The 22,965-nt window shown below is 43.4% G+C and overlaps 1 protein-coding gene across 1 annotated transcript in view; it reads left to right on the top strand.

Annotated features, from left to right (window-relative positions):
* Positions 1 to 20,919, top strand: part of LOC124556213 — a 152,881-nt gene extending 131,962 nt beyond the window's left edge. Inside the window, exon 6 of the mRNA XM_047130201.1 lies at positions 20,734 to 20,919. Coding sequence (XP_046986157.1) covers positions 20,734 to 20,919 — 186 coding nt within the window. The remainder of the gene's footprint in view (positions 1 to 20,733) is intronic.
* Positions 20,920 to 22,965: the final 2,046 nt, after the last annotated feature.

Raw genomic sequence — 22,965 nt, 5'->3', positions numbered from 1 at the left:
GCCTTGATAGCACCTACCACTTCATCTGTGGTTACGTCGTCTTGGAGGTCATGCACAGCATCCTCCGGAAGAGTGTTCGTAGTGAGCTGAGCGACTTCTGTGATCAGTGCTGCAGAATGCGGTACGGCTGCGTATAGCCCGGCAAAATGAGCATGGAGAGCACGACCGATGCTTTGTTGGGTGTCGTGCCGGCGCCCTTCCACATCAGTGAGGACTTGGATCAGAGCTCGTCGTCGTCGTTGTCTTTCCTGAAGGAGGTGGTACATCGACGGACGTTCTTGAGGGATTCGATTAGAAGCTCGAGAACGGACTACAGTGCCTTCCAAGTTACGCCGCATGATCAAGGAGATCTGCGCCTTCGTGCGATGGACCATCGACTGCCGGGCTGGGGAGAAAGGCATCGTCGCACAGTCACGTAGAATGGTGTAGTAGAAGTGCAGGGTATTAGTTTGCCACGCCTTTAATTCCTTCCCAAAACTCATCAGAGTCTTCCTGAGGGTCGGCTTTGCACAGGAGAGCCACCATGATAAGGTGGAGTCATAGGCTTCTCGACGATGGTGGCAGCGTGCCCACGCTTCTTCGACCATACGGCGACAGTCTGAGGAGGTCAGGTGAGCGACATTGAGTTTCCACAGACCACGACTATGCCACACTTGCTGTCGGGCGAGAGTGACGTCACAGAGGTATGCATAATGGTCGGAAAAGGCCAAGGGCCAGACTTCCGCATGACGTGTGCCATCAGCAAGGGAGCGGGTAACATAGATGCGATCTATGCGGCTTGACGAGTGAGAGGTGTAGAATGTATAGCCCGATTGAATTCCGTGGAGCTTCTTCCATGTGTCAACAAGTCGGAGACGGTCGATGACCACTGAGAGAGATGCACAAGGGGAATGTCGCGGGAGTTGGTCCGCGGGCTCTTGTGTCGAGTTAAAATCCCCACCGAGTACCAAATCGTCCTGCGGACCGGTGAAGAGGGGTGTGACGCTTTCGGCAAAAAAAGTTTGTCGGTCATGACGGCGGCCAGTGCCGGACGGCGCGTAGATATTAATAATACGCACGCCGAACAGTGTGAGGGCCATACCTCGCGCAGTGGGGAGGTAGATGACGTCCTCTGCAGGGAGTCCGTCGCGTAGCAGGATGGCGACGCCGCTACCGGTATCGGATGCGGGGGAAACATGGGCGTTGTATCCGGTGGGAACGAGGAAGTCAGCCACAAACACTTCTTGTAAGAGTGCTATATCCACATCCGCAGAGTAAATAGTGTCTCTGAACATGGCCAGTTTATGGGGGGCACGAATGGTGGCAAGATTCATCGTGGCGATACGATATTGCTGCGTACGGCCATCCTCAGTATGTGCAGAACGTGCGGTAGAAGTAGCCGGCAGGTGGAGACCCGCCGGTGGTCCCGCAGTGGTGATAATTACTGGCGGGGCGCCAGCCCCAGTGTCGCCGAGGTGGACTCCTGTGCAGACACGCTGGCAGTCTGTTCCGCTTCTTCTTCAACGTCATTGGCCCAGGAAGCTGACGACGTGGACATGTGACGGTCACGTACTTCCGGAACGGGTGTTGTGGATTCCGCAACATGAGTGGCAGGGGGACCGCCGTCATCATTCGTTGACAACGGCGAGGACACGTCCCTGGCTGGGAGAGTAGGCGTCACAGGAGGGGCTCCTGTTGCTGCCACATCGCGTGACTGGACGCAATGTGGGAGATCACCGTCAGACATCAGGTCGACATCTCGTGGGGCCGTCTGAGAAAGGGCGTCATCGGAAGGCGTTCGTCGTCGTTTCCTGTGTTTGCGAGGCGACCGCTGTTTTCTGATGTGGCCTTCTGAATCAGAATGTGGTCGCCCGTCGTCTGACGCCGAATCCGTCTGGACAAAGGCAGACGTCGGCACGACACCGAGGTCGACGTCCATGGTTCCAACAGGAACATCGGTTTCGGTCTGCAAACCGGACGGTCCTGAAGCGAGCACTGGAGGTGACGCCGTGCTTGTGTCCTCGGCGCGTTGTGCTGCGGCGGGTGGCGTTGACGATGCTGCTGGCGCAATCGAGATTGGTACGACGGGGTCCTGTGCAACCTTGGCGTAGGTGATGGGTAAGGACGTGACCGTCGAAGCCTGGGTCTCTTCACGTAACGGCGTCTGTATTAAACGGCGGTGTAAGCATTCGGAACGTACATGTCCCTCCTGGCCACATCCTGCGCACGTTCGTGGCTGTCCATCATACATGACGATGGCCCTCACACCGCCAATCAGCAGGTACGATGGGACATGTTTCGTCAGCTCAATTTTTATTTGCCTGACGCCATTTAATACGGGATAGGTCGTAAATGTTTGCCACTTCTCCGCGACGTGACCCAAGACGGTGCCATATGGTTGGAAAGCGGCAATGACCACATCCTGAGGCACCTCGAACGGGAGTTCAAACACCCGCAATGTCCGGAGACCGAATCCAGCATGGGCGACTGTCACAGCACCCATATGTCCATCAGAGTGTTTAAATTTTAGTCCGGTGGCATGACGGTGAATTATGTCATTGCAAATTTCCTCCGTCGACATCTTGATGTAGACAACACTTCCAGTGATGGAAAAATGTATGCCGATTACGTCCTGGGGGTTCAAACGTAGATCCTCACGTATGAACTGTTCGACTTCGAAAGCTCTGGGTCGTGGATGTTCGGCCTGAAACGTTACTTTGATCGTTGCACGGCGGTACGAGTGCGCCATGGTGTACGTTAGTATTGGACTCGATAGATACAAACGCCGCGACGCGGAAGTAAACACCGCCAAGAGCGGAGCGTCACACGGCGCGCGGAGCAGCTCCGCACGCTAGCACGGCTGCGAGCCGACTGGCCACGGCGCTCTTGCTGTCCCAGTGTCCTTGATGTTGCCTATCTTCCCATGAACTACTCAGTTTGTATACTTTGCTTATTTTTTCACAGTTCCACACAACTTCCTCCTGTTTTCTCAATTGATCTGTGTTCAGTTTTTCAAGGCCTATCCACTGTGCCAACTTATAACTAAATCTGTGGGGGGTGCGATGGGAGGTTCCCTTGTAAGAATGTAGGGTAGGCAACTTTCAGAGGTGGTAGTACGAAGCAAAACAAGAAAAAATATGCGGAAAACATGGGCTCTAAAATGCATACTTAAGAGCTATTAGCACTCGTTCAGTAGGAGAGATGTGTTTCACAGTAGCGAGGATGAATATGTGTAAGGTATACGTTTCAGAGCCCATATTTACTGGACATCGTTTTCTTGTTTTGATCCATACTACCACTTCTGGAAGTTGCGTACCCTACAATCTTAGCAACAACATTATTTGTACAAGCATTCCACTACCAGAGGTATCACAACGATTTTTAATTGTATATTTCGACTAGGTCGTTTCCGACAAGGTTCCCTTGCAAGTAGGCTTTTCCATCACCCCTTAATGTTTGTAACATCATCACGGAAGCACTCTGTATAATGCACTAATAACTGATATTGCTTCTCATGAATTTGTTTAATACATATATAGGAATATCGAGTCTCGCAACCCGAGATTTTGTACACTTCCGGACCAAAAAAAGGAAGCATCCAGAATACATGGTTTGATGTCAATTTAACTTCGTACGAGTACACAACATACGCATATATGTAAGTGATTGCAGTCGCACGTCTCTATTACTGGTAGAACGCCCACCAGAGTGCATTAGTGTTGTTCGTGTTCAGTGTTGTTACCAGGCCTGGCACGTAATGGGCGAAAACAGCGTCAGATGTTGAATCATCACTGTGAAAGACACGGAAGGTACGCCGTTCTCGTCTGTGACAGCGTTTTCAGAACCTGACAGACTGTGGGTGGTGCCTTACTGTGACTCCATTTAGCCGGTTGGTCATGCAATATCCAGGGTTTTGGGCCATTCAGATGTGACAATGAACCGATTCTGAGCTGCCGGGGAACGTGAGGGCATGGATGAGCTTCGTCAAGGTTCCAGCGACCACAGCAGAACCAACGTGTGACCACCGCAAAGGATAATGGCCGTACTGTGTACCAAGAACACCGTAGCCCCATCACGTATGCGCCTGCCAGCCGACAAGTAAGAAATTCTCTGTAAAATGTGTGACATGCTGCACCATTGTTAGTGGACTAGCAGCAGACAGACTATTGCATATGCGTATGCTGCTCAGAATCTCAAAACAAATGGCTGCGTTCGGAGTAGTACCATGACCTGGGAGCACGAGCTGCTGGCAAATGACGTCGCATAGGATTCTGTGATGACTTGCGTTTCTACACTACCCGGATGACTATAGTTGGCTAGTTTGGTGGTGATCTCTTGAGAGATCCCACTCTTACAATATTTTGGAAAGGCGTGACGATATTACTCCGGGCGTCAAGGTGTGGAGTGCCATCGTGCACGATTTCAGGTCATGGCTGGCAGTGATCGAAGGAACTCTGAGAGCGTAAGGGTACGTCACGGCATCCTGCATCCTCGTATGCCACCAGACATACGACAGCATCGTTGTGCCATTTTCATCAGGATGATGCTCATCCAGACAAGATGCTTGTTTCTATGAACTGCCTATGTTATGTTGATTTATTCACTTGGCCAGCAAGATCCCCAAACCTGTTTCCGATGGAACAGTGTGAGACGAAACTGGGACGACACCTCGGTCCTAGCGCCAATATTCGGGATATCTAGAACTCACAGTTGTGAGTCAACTTGCCTGCCGCGGTTTTATGGCAGCCTTCCGAACTGGGTCAATGAATGCATCCAGGCAAGAGCGAACGCAGCGTCACAGTGATAAGTTAGCTCGTATTGACAAGTTCTTTATAAATTTCACTCTGTTTTAGAATTACTGAAATAGCCTTTCAACTTGTGATGTTTCATTTCGTTTTCTCCTCCCCCTCCGTGTGCTTCAATGTATTTGTCAGGCAGTGTATATGATGAGTCGAAAACTTCAAGATCATTGCAGGCTACGAGAATTAATGCCGGCAGGTGGCTTTGTGGTCACTTGACGCCTTACAAAAATGTGTATAAGAGGAACAGAGACGAATGGGGAATCATTCTAGGGACGACGCGGGTCGCAAATGAGAAAATTCGCTGACATAAACGACTTCGCCAAATGGTGGATTGTTATGGCCCTGAGCTTGAGAAGGAATATATCAAAGGCGAAGCTTGTCAACCGTTCGCGTGATACTTCTATGGGCATCCATGCAAATAGAATGAAGAAAGATGAAAAAGGTGTTGGACGTGCATACTTCATTACAGAACGTGGAGGCGGGAGGCTTGCCACCTATGAAAAACAGGATAGGCGGTGATCTGTGCCAGACTGACTACAGAGTACAGTTCTGGTGTAAGTAAAATTGTTTCGGAGCACACTGTTCAGGTCACATCTTGATCATGGGGCTCCGCAGCAGAGTGGGCCTATGTGTTCCCATGTCAAACTTACTTCATCATCTATTGCGTTTGCAGAGAGTGCGGGATCATCGACAGGGGGCCATGCCTTCATAGAAACGTGCCGAATGGTAGGATGAATGACATTTCACGTTACACCAGGTCGATGATTGTGTCCAGATGCGCCGTGATGCTGACGAACGGCTGTACGAAACTTGCTCCGCCCCACTGATGTGGTAGGATAGGGGCAGTGTTATGGTATGGGAGAACGTTAACCTGGGATGCCATGGAAGCTGTGGTAGTAACAGAAGGCACCATGACCGCTGTGGACTATGTCATCCCTTCATGTTTGCTGCCTTCGCGGCAGTGATGAAATCTTTCATCAGGATAACTGTCGGCGTCACAAAACCAGAATTGGTCAACAGTGGTTTGAGAAACATGATAGTGAACTCAAATTCATATCTTGGCCACCAAATTCACTTGATGTGAACCCTATGAAACACATCTGTGATGCTATAGGGCGCCGACACCGCACCCACAAACCGCCGGCCCTCACTTTACGGGAAATGAACGACTTGTGCGGGGAAATCTGGTGCCACATTCCTCTGGAGACCATCAAAGACTTGTCGAATCCATAACACATAGAATCGCTGGTGTACTGAATTCCAAAGGTGGACGAACACCCTATTAGGCAAGTGGTTATAATGATTTGTCTCATCCTAAATTGGTTTGTACCGTAGTTAGGCACAATGTCACAGGGCGTCCCCTAAGTTGTAGCAGTGTATGGCCATTAGTCACTAGCCAGGTTACAAGTTTTCATGACGACTACTTCGTGCATCACATTATTAGGAAATATCATAAGAGCTACAGTTTTATGCTGTATAGCGTCTACACATCTATTTACCTGATGTCTCAGATAGTCCGACTTCGTTTTTCCTTTCATTGCCACTGGGCCCCTGAAACAGAATCATTCATAGGAATCTCTATAAATATATCAAACGCTCTCAGTTCTTCATCTGAACTAGGACACCATCTGTAATGACCTTGATGTCCCGCCACCAAGAATCGTAAAGTAGAGAAGTCTCATTGAAGCGTTTACCTATACACTATGAGGTCAAATGTATCCGGACATCTATCAGTGGACATTAGTATGGTTTGTCTCACACTTCGTCTTTATGGTGGCTTGAACTCTGCTGAGGACATTTTCAGTGAGGTTTCTGAATATTGGTGGAGGAATGACAGTCCATTGTTCCTCAAGCGTGGAAACCAGAGAGGTACTGGTGTTGGACACTGGGCTCTGGAGCGAAGTCGACCTTCTGACTCATCCCAAAAGTGTTCCATTGCCTTCAGGTCGGAGCTCTCGGCAGGCCAGTCCACCCAGGAATGGTATTTTCAACTAACCATTGTATAACAGCTTCTTCTTTAGGACAGGTGGCAATGTCATGCTGATACAAACAATCGTGTCCCAACTGTTCCTCTACTGCACACAGTACAAAATGCTGTAAAACGTGTTCATACCCTTCCGCCTTTAGTGTTTTCTCAAGCGCAACTAGGAGACCACACCGTAACCGCGGAAAACACCCCCACACCTCGACGTCGCCTTCTGCATATTTCAGTGTTGGCATCACACACAATGACAGGTAACGTTCTCCAGGAATGCGCCAAACCTAAACCCTTCCATTGGATTGCCACAAAGTAAAACGTGTTTCATCACTCCAGATCATTCCTTTCTGGTCATCCACTGTCCAATGGTGTCGCTCTTAGCACTGACTACAGAAATATGTGTGTTATAAGTAGCTGATCGTCAGTGTACCGCATGACTTTTATCTCCCTGCCCAGTGTCATTGTACTAGTAGGACTGCTGCTAGCACTTTGGAACTCGCAAGTGATTTCTTTCGCTGATTTCAAGGGATTTTATACAACCACTCTCCTCAAACCTTGATGGTCCCTCTCCATCAGTACATGAAGTCTAACTGGTCTAGGTTTATCTTTGGTTGTTCCTTCACGTTTCCGCTTCACAGTCACATCATCAACAGCCGACTTGGGCAGCTGTAGAAGGATTTAAATGTCCGTGATTGATTTGTTACTGAGGTGACATCCAGTGACTAGTCCACATTCTAAGTCACTGTACTCTCCTGATCGACCCACGCTACCGCTACTACTTCTCTACATGTGACACGATACTCCTCGCCTCTTTTTACATCGGTGGTACCGCCTCTCGTGACCTCTAATGGTCAATTCCGCATTAGGTAGGGACGTCGGGATACTTTTCAGATAGTGTTTCTCCAGTTGTAGCAACTTTAGAGGACGTTTACAGGTCTGATGAGTGTCAGAGGGTAACACGATCAAGCTCTTTTGTAATAGCATTCGTGCTCCTAAACTTCGAAGCGAACGCCTTAGTAAAACTGTAAACAATAACAAGTTACTCTGTGGCATTAAGGAAGCGAGTGGCGTTAGGAGGGCAGTAAATTAACATTGTTTTCTTTAGGACTCATGGCGCCTATACGAGACTTGTTGCGGAAGGATGGCGGTAGGGCTGCAACTGTCCTGTGACGAAGATGTATTGCGACAAGCACTACGCCCCGGGCTGCCTTTATCCTTCCACAGAATGCTGCGTACTTATTTGGACAGCGCGCTGAGGCAAGGAACGAGCTGCCAGAGAGATATCAGCGCGCAGGAACTTTACTACTGCTGGCTGATGCTGAACGGACAAGCAAGCAGCCACAGCAGAGGATGACAGCCTGATCACTGATTAACTACATTTTCATAATGGCTTCAAATAGCGCTCAACAAATTCCATTTCAGTTAATAATGCATTATGAATCATAGCATATGCACTCTTTAAATTGATAGGTCATAAAATGGGCAAGCAATTTGCCTCTCTAATTAATTTCTCGATTAAAGACCCGTGTCTAAAGCCTCGACAGTTACGCAGATTACACCAATACACAGAAAGAGATGTTAAAGCAACCTAAAAAATCATAAACGCAGTCCACTAACGTCGATTTATAGCAGTATTCTGGAATGTCTATTGTGTAAACGCATTATCAAACACCCCGAAGATAACGACATACTAACACATAAACAGCACGAACTCAAAAAAACTTATGAATTTGCAACTCATGTGGATTTCTATTAGACGAAGCAATGAGTGTTATTGACATATTACATCAAAATCATTCCAAATTCCAAGCTTTCCAGAAGGCTTTTGAGGCAATTCCTCTTAAGTAGATAAATTCAAATTGCAGGTCCATGGAATATTGTTTCAGCTAGGTGACTGTATTCATAATTCCACGTAAAAAATGTCACAGTACATAGTAATTGCTGGGAGCTCCCCTAAAAAGTGTGATATGCTCTTTGCGTTCTTGATAAATTCGTATTATTTAGAAGACAGTTTGACCTGTACTCTTAGTTTGTCTGTAGAAGATGCCATCGTTTACCGCCTAGTGAAGTCAGTACGAATTACAAAATGATATAGAGACGATATGTGTGTGTTGCGAACAATGGTGATCGACCAATATCATTAAAAATTGTGAGATCCTCCTCGTAAGTATTGAGATATTTCTGTTTAATATTTGTTACATGATAAATAGCACGAATTCAGAAGTTATCGAATCAAATAAATATCTAAGGATTGCAATTAGGAATAACTTAAAAGGGAACTGTCATATAGAAAAGTTTGCAGGGAAATGAAAATAATTACTTCATTTAATTTGCAGGGTTTTAGAAATTGCAGGTGCGCTAAAGAAACTACTTGCACTTCGTTTTTCGTCTGATTTTTTAGTAGTGACAGAAGACATCGAAAACGCTCAAAGAACGGGAGCTCGTTTTGTGATATCGCTAACTAGAGTAGAGAGTGTCACGGATTTGATGAATGAGTAGGGATGTAAATCATTAAAACAAAAATAGTTTGCTCTAAATGTAAATGAAAAACTTTCTCTTCCACACATCAAAATATTTTGTTACCTTCCAATTGAGGACGGAAGACCATCGCTATAAAATAAGGGAAAGTAGGGAAATCAGAGCTGTCACGGAAATATTTTTACTTTCCTCACATGCTATTCCAAAGTGTAACTACAGAGATATAGTTTGAAATTGGTGGCTTACACCCCCTACCGAGAATTTAAGTATGAACTAAACATCACTGTAATAAGTGGCGATGTGAGAGGGAGTTATACAATCCATTATCGAATTATTGATTCAGAAATGCGCAGATGTCTAGTAGTTACACATGGCGTTTAGTTGTCATGGTTTATCGTTACATCAGCTGCAAGAGCAGCAGTAGATATGATACTGTCCATGAAAATTCCCTGAATCGAATTCAGGTAATTAAGTTTCTTGCCTGTCTTTCTGCAAATATAAGGAATGATGTGGATTTTTCAGAAAGCTCATATACCTGGCAGTATTTTGTCAACGTAGTGAAGTGGGCAACCGAAACACTACATGTCACTCAGTTACTGCGTATTACAAATCATTGTTAATATTACAGCGAAGGCATACTCTTCTTAAAATTCACGGTAGTGACATAGAGTTGTCTGTGATTCCACAAAGGTAGGGGCTTTGCCTCAGCCACAGAGTTGAAGCTTATCTAATGCGACATATCGTAACATTTTTCCGCTCTCAGTCTTCAAACAAGTGTTATAATTTGGGTAATTCGTTAAAGTTTACGGCTGCAGCGTAAATACATACAGTGGTGTTAACTGCTGAATTTGTTTTCTTTATTCATTACAGTAATTCTTAACAGTGATGAATAATGTATCGTTTACTATGATTTATCTTTGGAGCCCGTAAAAGGAACCAGATATACCTCTAGCTCTGCGCACGTCGTTTTATGGTATCCACGGCTTTATAAATGGCATCCACGTCGGTCATGCCTATTTCGTAATGTCATCGACCTACCTTACGATAATCTCTGTTGGTCCATTGACATTGGCAGTTGCTTTACAGCGGGTTATTGCATTGGTCCTTTCTTAACTCTCGGAATTCAGCAAAGAACTTCTTTGATCCACCTATTAATCGTTCACTTGGCCTGCTGTTGTCCACATAATTTTCATCGTGGTCATAATTATGTCTTCCACTCCAGGTTGCGTAGTGACCAATGTGTTCATTTTTCTGACTGTCATAATATTTATCAACATGGATATATCCATTGGTCACTCAGCAACCCTGAGGTTTTGAGTGGCTCTAGCATTATAAGACGTTCTACCACTGTTAGAAGACAAATATGGTAATACACAATGTTGTTAACATTCCATTTCTGAAACACTGGAAGCATGACTTTTGAATATCCTATGTACTTCACCAAAAGCACCCAAGCCATTGTTTGATGGGCTGTTTATTTATTTTTCTTTCCACTCAATCGTCGTCTTCTCTGGTTATAAACACGAAAAATCATCAACTGTGATATGACTTCATTCCTAAAAAGTATTTTTTTTTTAGTTTTTAATAAACATAGCTCTACTGTTAGCGTCATTGTTTTCTACCTACAAACTTACCTTAATAAGTTCTTCCATTAGTGGTTGACGTTTATTTGTGCTAGAGACAAACACTACAGAGTCATCTCTAAAACAAAGGCGATCCATTTATATCCCGCATGTATTTCATCTCCTTGCTCCCACTTCAGTGATTTGAAATCTTTGTCTAGATATTGTGAGATTAATTTTGGTGAAATAGAAGTTTCTTACCTGAATTTCCTTCTCTGAAGTCTGTTGGAGAAAGGAGAACTGACGTATGTATTTTTCAGCGTAATAGTATACGTAGAATCAGTTTCTTATTTATCAAGTGCGGTTAATGCCAATGTTATTTAAATAATGTGAAAAGCTTCCTCAGTACCTTTTAATAAAAGGCAAAGTGATAACTCATATACATTGCTTCGCTCTATAATTTTCTTGAGAGTCTGTGTATTATCCATTCTCTTATATCCAATTTATTTTTCCTGGATGAAACAAATTGTTTTTCTTCGCCATTGAAGATGATTTTATTGAATACTTCTGATGCTACAGAGAGGTATCTGTTGTGTCTATAGTTTTTTCTTTCTTTTCTGTCCCTTCAATTTAGAAAACTGTTCCTTCCTCACAAAACTGTCTCATTATCAGTAACTCCCGTCCATATTTTTGCAAATTTATTTGTAAAAGAATTTGCTTCCAGCTTTAATTATTTGTACCGAAAAAACACAATCTCATGCCATCTTCGCTTTCCCTGTTCGTCGAATGACATTTCCCTCATCTGGTATTAGTTCAAGAATTCCACTGTTTTCACTGTGTTGCTGATCCATCTCTTCAAGTGGACAGGCTCAGGAGGTAGGAAGTTGTAGTATAGGTGAACTCGAATAGAACATTCCATATAACACGTGTGAAACTTGTATTGGTTACAGAAATACAGCTGTCAGAATGCAGTCCAAATAAAAACACACAGAAGGCGTTAGGCAAACGCGGAGGATTAGGTTCAAAATTGATTTTCATAAATTCCAAGTACGATTTCAATGTACTTTCGAATTTCCTGACAACTCCTCGTGTCATTCTTATGACGTCGTCTTGGTGTTCTTGTATGATGGTAGCACTATTCATAATCCATATTTTTCATGTCGTTTCTCCTGTTTAATTTTTCGTTGTGGTATTCGCCTTTCAAACACCCCACGCGCTAAAATCCGAAGGAGCATGTTTCTAGGATCTTGAAGGTCTAGAAACGTGACCATTGCTGCCGATCCTTTTTCCGGGGAATGTTAGTTTTAGTTGATGTGTCACATGAGACTAAAATGTGTAGGGGCCCCGTAGTCAAAGAAATCTTCTGCAATAATGGCGAAAGTTCGTTTTCAATGAATTCTAGATAACGGTGTTCTGTTAGACAATACGGAAACACCAACATGTGAAATCAACTGAGTGTCTATGATACCACATCACATTTACAGAGAAGCGTGCATGAACGCGTGGCTCCTCAAAGGCATGTGGGCCTTCGTCGGACGTATGTGTGTTATTGATAGCGTTACGAATGGAAGTGGCTTTATAGTGAAACAGTACTGATGCGATTATTCAGCGATTATCAGTCAGGTAACGAGAAAATCCCTGTCTTCTACCTTCATCTCCTTCTAGAAGTATTGAAACCACAGTAAAAGATATGACTAGAGATCTTGCATACGTAATGTTCGTCTTATTCATTTACGAGAAACACCGATACTTGTAGAAATTCTGTGAAGGGCTATGTTGTTCCAACTGAATAATATCTACTGCTTTATTCACACCCCATTCATTTGTACGTTCTTACGAAGTATGACTGCTGGGCACTGCTCCGGTCTCGCGCAGTTAATGTGAAAACACGAGTAAACATCCTCGAACCTGAAACTTCCTGGCATATTAAAACTGTGTGCCGGACCAGCACTCGCCCCGTGGACCTTTGTCTTTCGCATCAAGTTCTGTACCGACTCAGGTACCCCAGCACGACTTACGACCCGTTTTCACAACTTTACTTCCGTCATTACCTCATCTTCTACGTTTCAGTGTCACAGAAGTTCTGCTGCAAAACTTGTAGGACTAGCACTGCAGGAAGGAAGGATATTGTGGAATCATGGCTTAGCTGGAGTATATTTCCGGAATGAATAAAAGCTGTGAGGACTGTCTTGAGTCGTACTTCGGTAACTTAGTCGATAGAACGTTTGCCCGTGGAAGACAAAGGCTCCGGTTCGGCCCGAAGTTTTTATTTGCCGGTCAGTTTCATATCAGCGCACAGCCCGCTGAAGAGAGAAAAATTCATTCTGGAAGCACTCTTGAACCTGGTACTCTACAGTTAGGGAATCGTCTACAGGATTGTATACAAGCAGCAACAGCACCTTGTCCATTACAAAACCCCTACACAAATACCATACTGATAGGCTGAGAATTTTTAAAGTGCAACATGCTTAAATGATGCAGTAGAGTTAGACGCACAATCGCAATCAATGTTGAAAAATTCACTTACATAATCTGAAGCACAACTTCACAACCTGGACTTCAAGTTAAAAATGACAGCCGATAAATGAACCCATAGCAACTCGAGTACTAACGCATGAAATCAAAACTCACGTCTGCAACCAACTTTATCTCTGCAACCACCGGAAATTAAACACATGTTATACACAATGAATAATTGGAATCTGTCTATATTACCACCTCCCAAAATTTTGACTACTAATCCTGAAAAAATCCGTATATAAAGAGCTTCTGAAATCTTTTAATCCTTGTACTATTGTTGTTCCTTATTGTCCCCACTGCCACCTTAACTGATGGAACGCGAATACTTCCCAAAGTAAGTTCTTCTTTGCTCTCGTCATATTTTTACAATTTTCGGTGTCTTATTTAATAAAATTGTCATTCCACCTTCTCGCATCTTCGCAAAGACAACACCTTATGGTTTTGTTTTATTCAGCATGTTGTTACATATTCCCAGTATCGCTTAGTCTAAACTCTAGTCTTCCCTTTAAAAGCTGCCTGTTTCTATCAGAAATGTTCTCTTAATTTGCCTTCATCAAATCTAAAGCTCCCTTTGACGTTTATCTAAGTGAATATATTAAATAAATGTCTTTCTAGTCTGTATCTGTACACTGTTCATGATCTTGGTGTTTAGTTAATACTCGTATATTGTCCCAGTAACACATAAACGCTACATTTTCTTATATACTGTCGATCGAGTTTCTGTATCTTAATAGGTGAAAATCACTTTGCGTTCGAAAGTGTATAGGACAGACGGCTCTGATAAATATTTTTACTGTTTTATGAATTAAAAATTTCAGTTTTACTGAATGACCGTTTCTCATTTGTTATTTGCGGAAGATGTCTTTGAGAAGAAACATATTGTTCTTCTCAGCAAATTTCACATATGTCTGGCCTCTATCGTTCTTGTTATCATTCCCTAAGTTTGCCACAGAAGAAACCTTTCGTATACATCTAGTTATGCCTTAAAACGCCAGTATTACAGAGATTTGCTAAATCCGTAAAAACTGAATGCGTCAGCGGCTACCAGTCCTTGCTACAATTGAACGGTGTACACTAAAGCGAATTGGGATCTTGATTTCAGATCGAGCGAATTTATAAGCAAAGAAGAAAAAACAATACTATTAGTCGTGCTACATGTCGAGGGGTGGATGGAAGGTAAGTCGAAACAGCGGGAAATGTCTATGGCACCTGCCACACATAAAATGTAATACGTTCATTCGGCTTGGGTGAGGTCTTGTTGGACAGGCATTTACTTTCATAGCTGCTTACGGGAATTACGTTAAACCAAATTCTTCGTTTAAATACACTATGAAAGAGATATGTATGGATATACTCAACAAAGAGGGCATTATTGCACCAGGAATTTTGTCTCTCAGTTGTAACATTACATGATTCATAGAAAATGGCTCTTTCAATACAGTACCATCATTTTAGTTTCTGAAAGCTTACCGCATATTATGGAAATCTTTATATATGGAAACAAGGTTTATACACTTCCATTTCTGCAAGCTTCACAAGTACAGAATGTCTGATTACTTGAGGATTAACTAATTTTAATTACCTTAGTTTGGATGAGGTACCTTTGTTTAGCCAAGATTTAATTAATGTAAGGCACCAGGGGGATGAAAACGCATGAAGCGGGTAAAGTATCACCGCAATGGAAAATATAATGTAAAGAGAGTAAATGGTGAGCTAGTGACGGCAACTTCCTTTACAACCACATTTAGCTCTGTGGTCCTGCAAAATTTGTAACAGCTTGATTCCCCCCGCCCCCCTTCATTTGAGACAGTATATTTTAATTCCAATGAAGTACTTTATGTGTCACAGCTATGGACGTACTACCTTTAATTGCTATTGCTGTAAATGTGGCAAAGTTGCATGTTAAGGAGAGATATCTTGCTCACCATCACCACGGTATAACAACCACACTACGTGTCATTCTCTTTGGAGTCAATAGTGCACAAAGTATTTTAAGAAGAAGAAGATACAGTAAATAAAGATCATGAAAAAATTATTGTAATCTGAAAATTACAAACAATATGAGGACCTAATACAACGAGCATTTGCCCCTTCATTCCCTTCTAGAGATGCAACCAAGACTATGTCAGCTGAGACTGGCACAGACACCTGAGCCTGCTGATGCCCCTACGATCGTGGATTTGCTAGAAATACGTCGGGAAGAAAGCAGCTAAAAGACAGATGGGTAAGTCATGAGAACGTGCTATCTGATGAGTCAGAGCCTGACCCATCCAAAAGCGGTAGATAATTTGTGTCTACCGAAGGGACTGTTGGATCGTGGGTCAACGGTTTATCTTACATTACGAATATAACTGACATCTTCCCAACGATGAACGTTTGGCTTTATATCAGAACCTCTTACTACTCCTCTGGGGGCGTGACCTCTCAGTGCAAGACTTTCTCTTGTGTGGCCCCTAGCATGAGGTCCGTCGTGGTGAACACTGATCACGTGTTGACTGTTCCAACAAACTGACGAAAACGATCCTCCCACTGACCAGGAAAGTGACACCACCTCGCTACGTGGTCCACGCTGAGCGAAAACCACAGCAGTTTATTCCGCAGCCGCTTTCCCTCCTCCTGTTCTTAAAAAGGTAAATATGGTATTCGGACGATGATTGGTTGGAGCACCACGGTACTTTACTAGGCATTGACGTATTGGAGCTGACATACCCCTAGCCTCCTCCGATTCTGAACTCTAGTTAAATGTGGATTGAGAAACACAGGAAAGTGTTCTGCCAACCAGGATCTATTCAAGTCCGTTTATGTTTCCAGTTTAACGCTCTGCGCCTGTGACAGTTCGGCTGATCATCGTGTTTGTATTATTGTTGCTCTCTTGGGTGCTGAGTTGTTTTAAACTAGGAATCCCTTAAGTGCAACGTCGCAAAAGGCCAGTGATGTTTGCGGCATTCGACGTCCCACATATTGCCTACCATACAAACACACCATTGGCTGCTAATGGCAACAGGGGGTGGGACTGGAGGTATCCAATGTTGAGCACAGCATGATGCTGCGGAGCGTAGTTGAACAGCTTAGTAGACGATTAACACACAACAGCGCAATAGTGCTAATGGTGTTGATACAAAGCAGACCAATGGCAACAATAAACAAATAAAATATTGCATTATGTCTACAACAACAGTTGCCGAAGTTGGCATTTCGCCAGAAAGGAACCCAAGGAATTTTGCAGAGTGAGAAAGAGGTGGCGGATGAAATATTAGCGCTTCTGCAAGATGAGTCAGTACAATACGTGGTGTCGTGTACGCTCGACTGAGCGGACAGTGTACATGAAGAGTACAAAGATGGCGATACCTGATTAACAAGTTAAAGTGACAGAAACATATGTCAATCCATGTTGTTCATCATCCTTGTCAGACAGGGAGTCAAAAATTCCGTCTCCAGTGAGACGTAGCAAAAGGACAATCGTTATCCAAGGAGCGAGTACGAATCATAATGACGTACATGGGAGATCATCCGCTGCACAGAGAAAAAATAATTATGTACATATTTCTAGTAAGTTCGCGTCAATGTGACCGTGTAGTGCGTAAGAAACACTATGGATGTTCAAGGGATGACAAGGCACACTTGTTACAAAAACTGATGTTTGCGCATTTAGAGGATGCTCGATATAATGTACAGGATCTGCATAATAATGAGCTCTTACTTGATGCACATCAAGTTGCGACCGACATAGATTACAGTGATTTCAAGGGAAACAGTGGATGGCTGCATAACTTCAAACAGTGCTACACAATTGGAAGACGTAAGGTAATGAAGTTTCAGACAAAGCGTACACCTGACGATGCACAGCAAACCGCGGAATCGGCTCGAAAATTTGTAGCTGAAGTACGCAAACTTATCCCATCTTTCAATAAGGGATTCGTTTTCAACACCGACCAATCGTGATTTGAAGAGAGAATGCATATGAAAGGAACCCTGGGAATTAGAAATACCAAGGAAACTGTATCAAGATCAACTAACATCAATGCCTTACAGCATTCGTATTCGACTATACCGAGTGTTAATCTAGATGGTAAACTGGATGAGAAGTTATTTATTGTGCTACGAGAAGTTCGAGGTGCTCTGCCTCCTACGACTCCTTCTAGTGTGCGTGATATTGCACGGACAGGACAACTTACGTCACAGCAAAAAAGAGTGGGAAAATGGGCGTAAGTGAACTTTGACTATGGTAAGAGCACTTACTTTTGCTTTGCTTCATTCCTGGTCTATGTATAAAAATCAGCCTCCCTTACAGCAAAATATCCCTCCTAAAAACTGTGTGACGTAACAGCTCATACCATCTGGAATCACTGGATAAACTGAGCCTCTGGATGTTTGTTTCTTCCGTGCCTATCCGCGTATTATCGAATTATCTGCAGCTGTGCCTTAGAGGATAGGCATTTTCACGATAAGCTCCTCGACAGACTGTTTCACATTCAGTTACGTGCCACCAAATTCCGTCAGTTCTTATCACCACGTTACATCAACATGACTGTATATGCTTTCCTAAAGTTTGGTTACCTAGCTGAACGTCCTGTACGATTTGTAACTCTCAAGGAATTCGCCATAGATCTTAATGGTGCGAACCTCTGTGATCACTGTGACGCGCCATTTTTCCCTTTTCGTTCGGTGTTCATGGCGCTAGTTAAGCGGTCTTTTTTTTAGCATTTCTTGAACGGCGACGGTGTCCATTTTGTGAGGTGTAATGCATACACCTAATAGAAAGTAGATCACTGCACCTCCCGGACACTCGTTTTCTGTCACCCTCCTGATGCACATGGTGAGTCATAATTGTTAACACAGCCCTTTCTAATGAGCCTTACTAAAGGCTTAACTTGCGACCTCGCACGCAAGGGGTTTCTTGTAAGTGCGTTTCACCAGGTCCCTTCACGACCAGAGAAAGTTTAATGCAATTAAAGCCTTATGTTTGTGTAGTCTGAGCAAACATTATGTTAAATATAGGTTTATTAATCGCTCTCATAGTAGAAAACTCCGACTTTTGTGCTACTGAAGTCCTAAACGTTCGTTTTAACGATTGGTTGATCGCGATGGAATGTTAGATACTGACTGGCTATAGGAATAACTCTAGTGAATTTCTCTGCCATTGGCTGTGCAGTGTCTCCTACGCTGAATTCATACTTCATTGTATAATTAACGGGGGAACTGCGTCCTTGTCAGAAATTCTTCTGATCATGGCACAAACAATCTAACGACGGTACATGGCTCTTACTATCCGAGAAGTCGCGAGGTTCTCAGCCGATCATCACGTTTATAGTTTTAATGCTGTCATGGCACTTTAACCATGACGATGAACATCTTAGTACACTGAGTGCTTGACTTGCGCTCCATCCCTGGTTTGTAATGTGGAACTTTTGGCCCAGATGGCTGCTCTGACGACTCTGGAGCATCCCCATCAGCGTCTTTATGGATCGTGTAAGTAAGATGATGACTCGATCTTCAAAACAATCCGTTAGCTGCATACCGTAGACTTCGTCTACCAGAACATCTATTCCGACGTCTTTGTATGCGATACTGCTCAGTTTGTCACTTGTGTCCAGTACGAGATATTGACACTGGAGAGAAAATCGGTGACAATTTACCACTCAGAAAAGTGGGTGAGTGCAGGAGAACATACTGAGAAATGGAAGATGGACGATGCCATTGTAGTGCAAATATCCGGGCGCTACCCGTGTTCAGAAGATATAAAACAGACGATGTAAGATTCTCAGTAGCTCGACTCTTGGGCAGGAGGTAGTAAAACGCTATAGAATATTATGTGCAACAACGGTACAACATAGGAGAATGGAAAGTGCAGATGTGCAAAAGGCATTGAAGACCTCTCATTGTGGGAGCCCGTATCATATACATGGATTACATAGTCATCTTAAATGGTAGAAAGACCCTAACGTCTGCTAGCAAGATTATATGAGGAAGACATGCAGTCCACCCTCTAAGAAGCAAATTATAGTTTACCGTCACTTCTACGACGACGTCATTTGACGTGGAGCCTAAGATGTGATACAACAAGGATGAGGGGAGGAAATGTACTATTTCTTGTTAAAGGTATCAACCAAGAATTTACATGCCAGTGCTGTTCACTAAAGCCACCTTTTTGTGAAGGTTATATTCATCTAAAGCAGTGGCTTCAGAAATACGACATTTTTTTAAATAATATGAAAACAATTGTTTCTAAAATTACATTTCCTCCAGATGGATTATCAGTCTATTTATGTTACACTGTAATTTGTCAGCCATATTAACAGTGAGTTGATTCTCTTCCTTTTCCACTATGGATTCTTCGAGAAGAAAACACTGTGACATCAGGGCATATATTGAGGATCTAACAGTCAAGAAATTTCTCACAATTTACAGGTACAACAGCTTCACGCACCATGATGAATAACTTCAAGTGAAACTTGGAAACACAAAAACGGAGCTTGCGCTCAAAAATACTTATAGGAAATTAAATCCGAAATATAGAGCGCTAACGGGCTTTTATTCGCAAAACACATCCCTTCAATCCAAAAAATTTCGAGACTGGATTAACAAAAAAATAGAGAAAAGTTAATATCGTGGTTTTATTGCATCAGGTGTTCTACATAGTTCCCCCACCTCCTTCACCCACGCCCCACCTCACGCTTGAGTACAACGCACAGAACGTTCACACAACTATGCGGAACTGTTAGAAAAGTCCTTCTTTGGAATGTTGTTCTATTCGCGCGTCACGTGCGCGCCTTCTTGGGACTCGGCGAGCCACCAAAAACCCATTGTCGTTTTCAGGTAGGTTCGTATTCCTAACACGAAGTCTTGCGAAAAAAGGTTGCCTACATGTTGCAGTTCAATAAAGTGGCGGCAGGCGTTCACGTGTCGTTGTTATTGAACAGGAGAAAAGGTGTGCGGGACGAATTTTGCACACTCTTTGCCCTTCTTCGAAACATCCTGGGAAATGTCTTAAAAAGTTTATTTATAGTTTTCAGTTCGTTACTATATCGTGCTATCGTGATTTGTGACATATCAACGTTGATACACCACTGGTGCACGTCCACTACTTAACACTGCCTGCTCATAGCTGCCTGGTCGAATGTATATCTGTCGTTTGTAGTTTCAAGCTGCCATCTAAGTATTGCGCTGTCGTCGCTTGTACGTCAGTAAGACAATCAGTCTCGGAACGTTTTGGGCGGATGGTGTATGTTTCACTGCCACGAAAAAATTGTTATACATTCGTTAAAATTTGCTGCAGTTAGTTGCTTCAGCAGCTCAATGTATATCTCTCAGTTGAAGTTTTCCTAAATGCTGAAAAATTTGGGAAATGCTATCATATTTATTGTTGAGCTGCTAATCTGGAAATGTAGAGCTGAGATCTTGTGTGTGTCCGCAGATCCACTGCGAGCAGTATCCTGTAGACTCCCTGGTGTGTCGCGGGCCAGCCGATCCGGAGAGCGCCAGCAGCAGCAGCAGCAGGAGGCAGCCACACGCAGCCACGCACTCATTCCTCTCCCTGGCCACGGCACCAACTGGCATAACCTGCATCTCTGTGCTTCTTGCCGTCATTTCCAGATTCTAAATCTATCCCTTGACCTAGTACTGGATTTCGTACACCTGAACATCAACTAATCTATACGACCGTCACTTTACCTCCTGGTGGCAACTCAGTAGTTGCACAGTATATAAGAGCAAGCAACGAATAATTAATTCTTTGTTTCCGCAAAAACTTTCGGTACTTGCCCCACCCAGAATAATTATCAATTACAATGAGATTATCCGTGTAAGCACTTAGTGCTTCTGTAATTAGAACACCACTTTCCGTCATCTCACGAGCGCGGGAAACCAAAACGGTTGATCGTTTCTGTATGTCAGCTTTCTTCGCATCAGCGCTAGATTCTAGAATTATCTTGCCATAGCTCCTGTTAATAACGGTTTCGTACGCACTTCAAGCGACTGCCTTACGGTGCTGCTATAGTTACACCAGTAGTATGAACAGCTCACAAAAAACGAAATTTTGTTCCAGCAATTTAGCATTAGTCATAGGCCCTTCCGGAGCTTCATAAGCTATCAAACTGATAGTGTGTCTCTCCATGACTTAAGCGCAAATGACTTCGTGGCTGCCTTTTTGAGATGTTAAAAAAAACTGATCAAATATATAAGCTAAATTACGTAACTTGGACACTGAAACATTTTGTAAACAGTCAACAGCGAATGAGTGTACGCGAAGAGGCAAGCATTTTTCTGTATTACTAACACCTGTAACTTTTTTATCTAACGATACACAGAGCAAAAGTTTTGTTTTAAGGGAAGGATAATCTTTTGTTAATGAAATTCTAAATCTCTTGGACAGATAAGTTCACTGACAAAATGTTCGCGGAGGTTTGCAGTGTTAAAAAAAAGAAAAGAGTTAGTTAGACAATTATCTACATGTGCGATAGGAGCTATCCCTTCCGCAGCGCACCGTTTTTAGCATCCGGGCCGAGCTCTGTTCAGCGATGTTTACAGATGCATAAAATGAGATATAAAGACTTGACCCCTACCTTGGATCTTGTATTTAGAGAATTACCTATTTATTTTCGGGGAATTTTCACTTCAGTTGTCAACAAATCAGTGAACTTCTCTTTCCGAAAGGTTTCGAATGCCAATAAAGAAAGTGAATGATTCCATTAAAATATAGTTGCGTTAGTATTTCCACAGATAAAAAGACACAAACGTTAAAAATACAAGAAATTACTTGCTGAAAACTTATTTTCGATGCCTAAAACAATTTTCGAATTATGTGAGATGTCCACGTTACGCTGTGCACGGTCAGTATCAACGAATGAATATCTTATCGGCCTTTGTGAATTTTCCAGGCAAATTTAAGACAGAAACATATTCAATAATGTGGAGCCGACACTATCAACAATGAAGCAGAGGAAAATCGTCATGAGAAGCACGTCAACTTCGACGCTACCATGTCTCGCTCAACTTCCTCCTTTGGTAAAAAGGCCAATATTGAATTTTGTAACAGTACAATCTCACACAATTTCAGTGAGTTTATTGACAACACTGTGCCTATTTTATTTTAGAAGGTTTCTTCTTTGGTATATCTGATTTACGATAAGCATTGACTGGGCGCTCTCCACTTTCAAAAAAAATGGTTCAAATGGCTCTGAGCACTATGGGGCTTAACTGCTGAGGTCATCAGCCCCCTAGAACTTAGAACAACTTAAACCTAACTAACCTAAGGACATCACACACATCCATGCCCGATGCAGGATTCGAACCTGCGACCGTAGCGGTCGCGCGGTTCCAGACTGTAGCGCCTAGAACCGCACGGCCACCTCGGCCGGCGCTCTCCACTTTCGTCTGACATGTGTATCTTACTTAATCTTCTGCCAACTGTGTCAATTTTTGGTGCAATATAACATTCCAAACCTTATTCTTCCTCTTCCTCTCTACCCCGCAATCCTTCCTTCGCTGACCTTTCGTTCGAGAGTATTTAAACGCAATGTGTTCTAACTAAAATGATTTCCCCGTTCTTATCATTTTCACCACTATCCTCCTATTCTTAGATGTACTTCTTCATTTTTTATTCTGTCAGTCCATTTAACTTTTTTCGTGTCTCCGCAACAGCATTTAT

This window comes from Schistocerca americana, chromosome X (assembly GCF_021461395.2).
Source record: "Schistocerca americana isolate TAMUIC-IGC-003095 chromosome X, iqSchAmer2.1, whole genome shotgun sequence".
NCBI lineage: Eukaryota > Metazoa > Arthropoda > Insecta > Orthoptera > Acrididae > Schistocerca > Schistocerca americana.
This window is presented reverse-complemented; position numbering and strand designations above follow the sequence as displayed.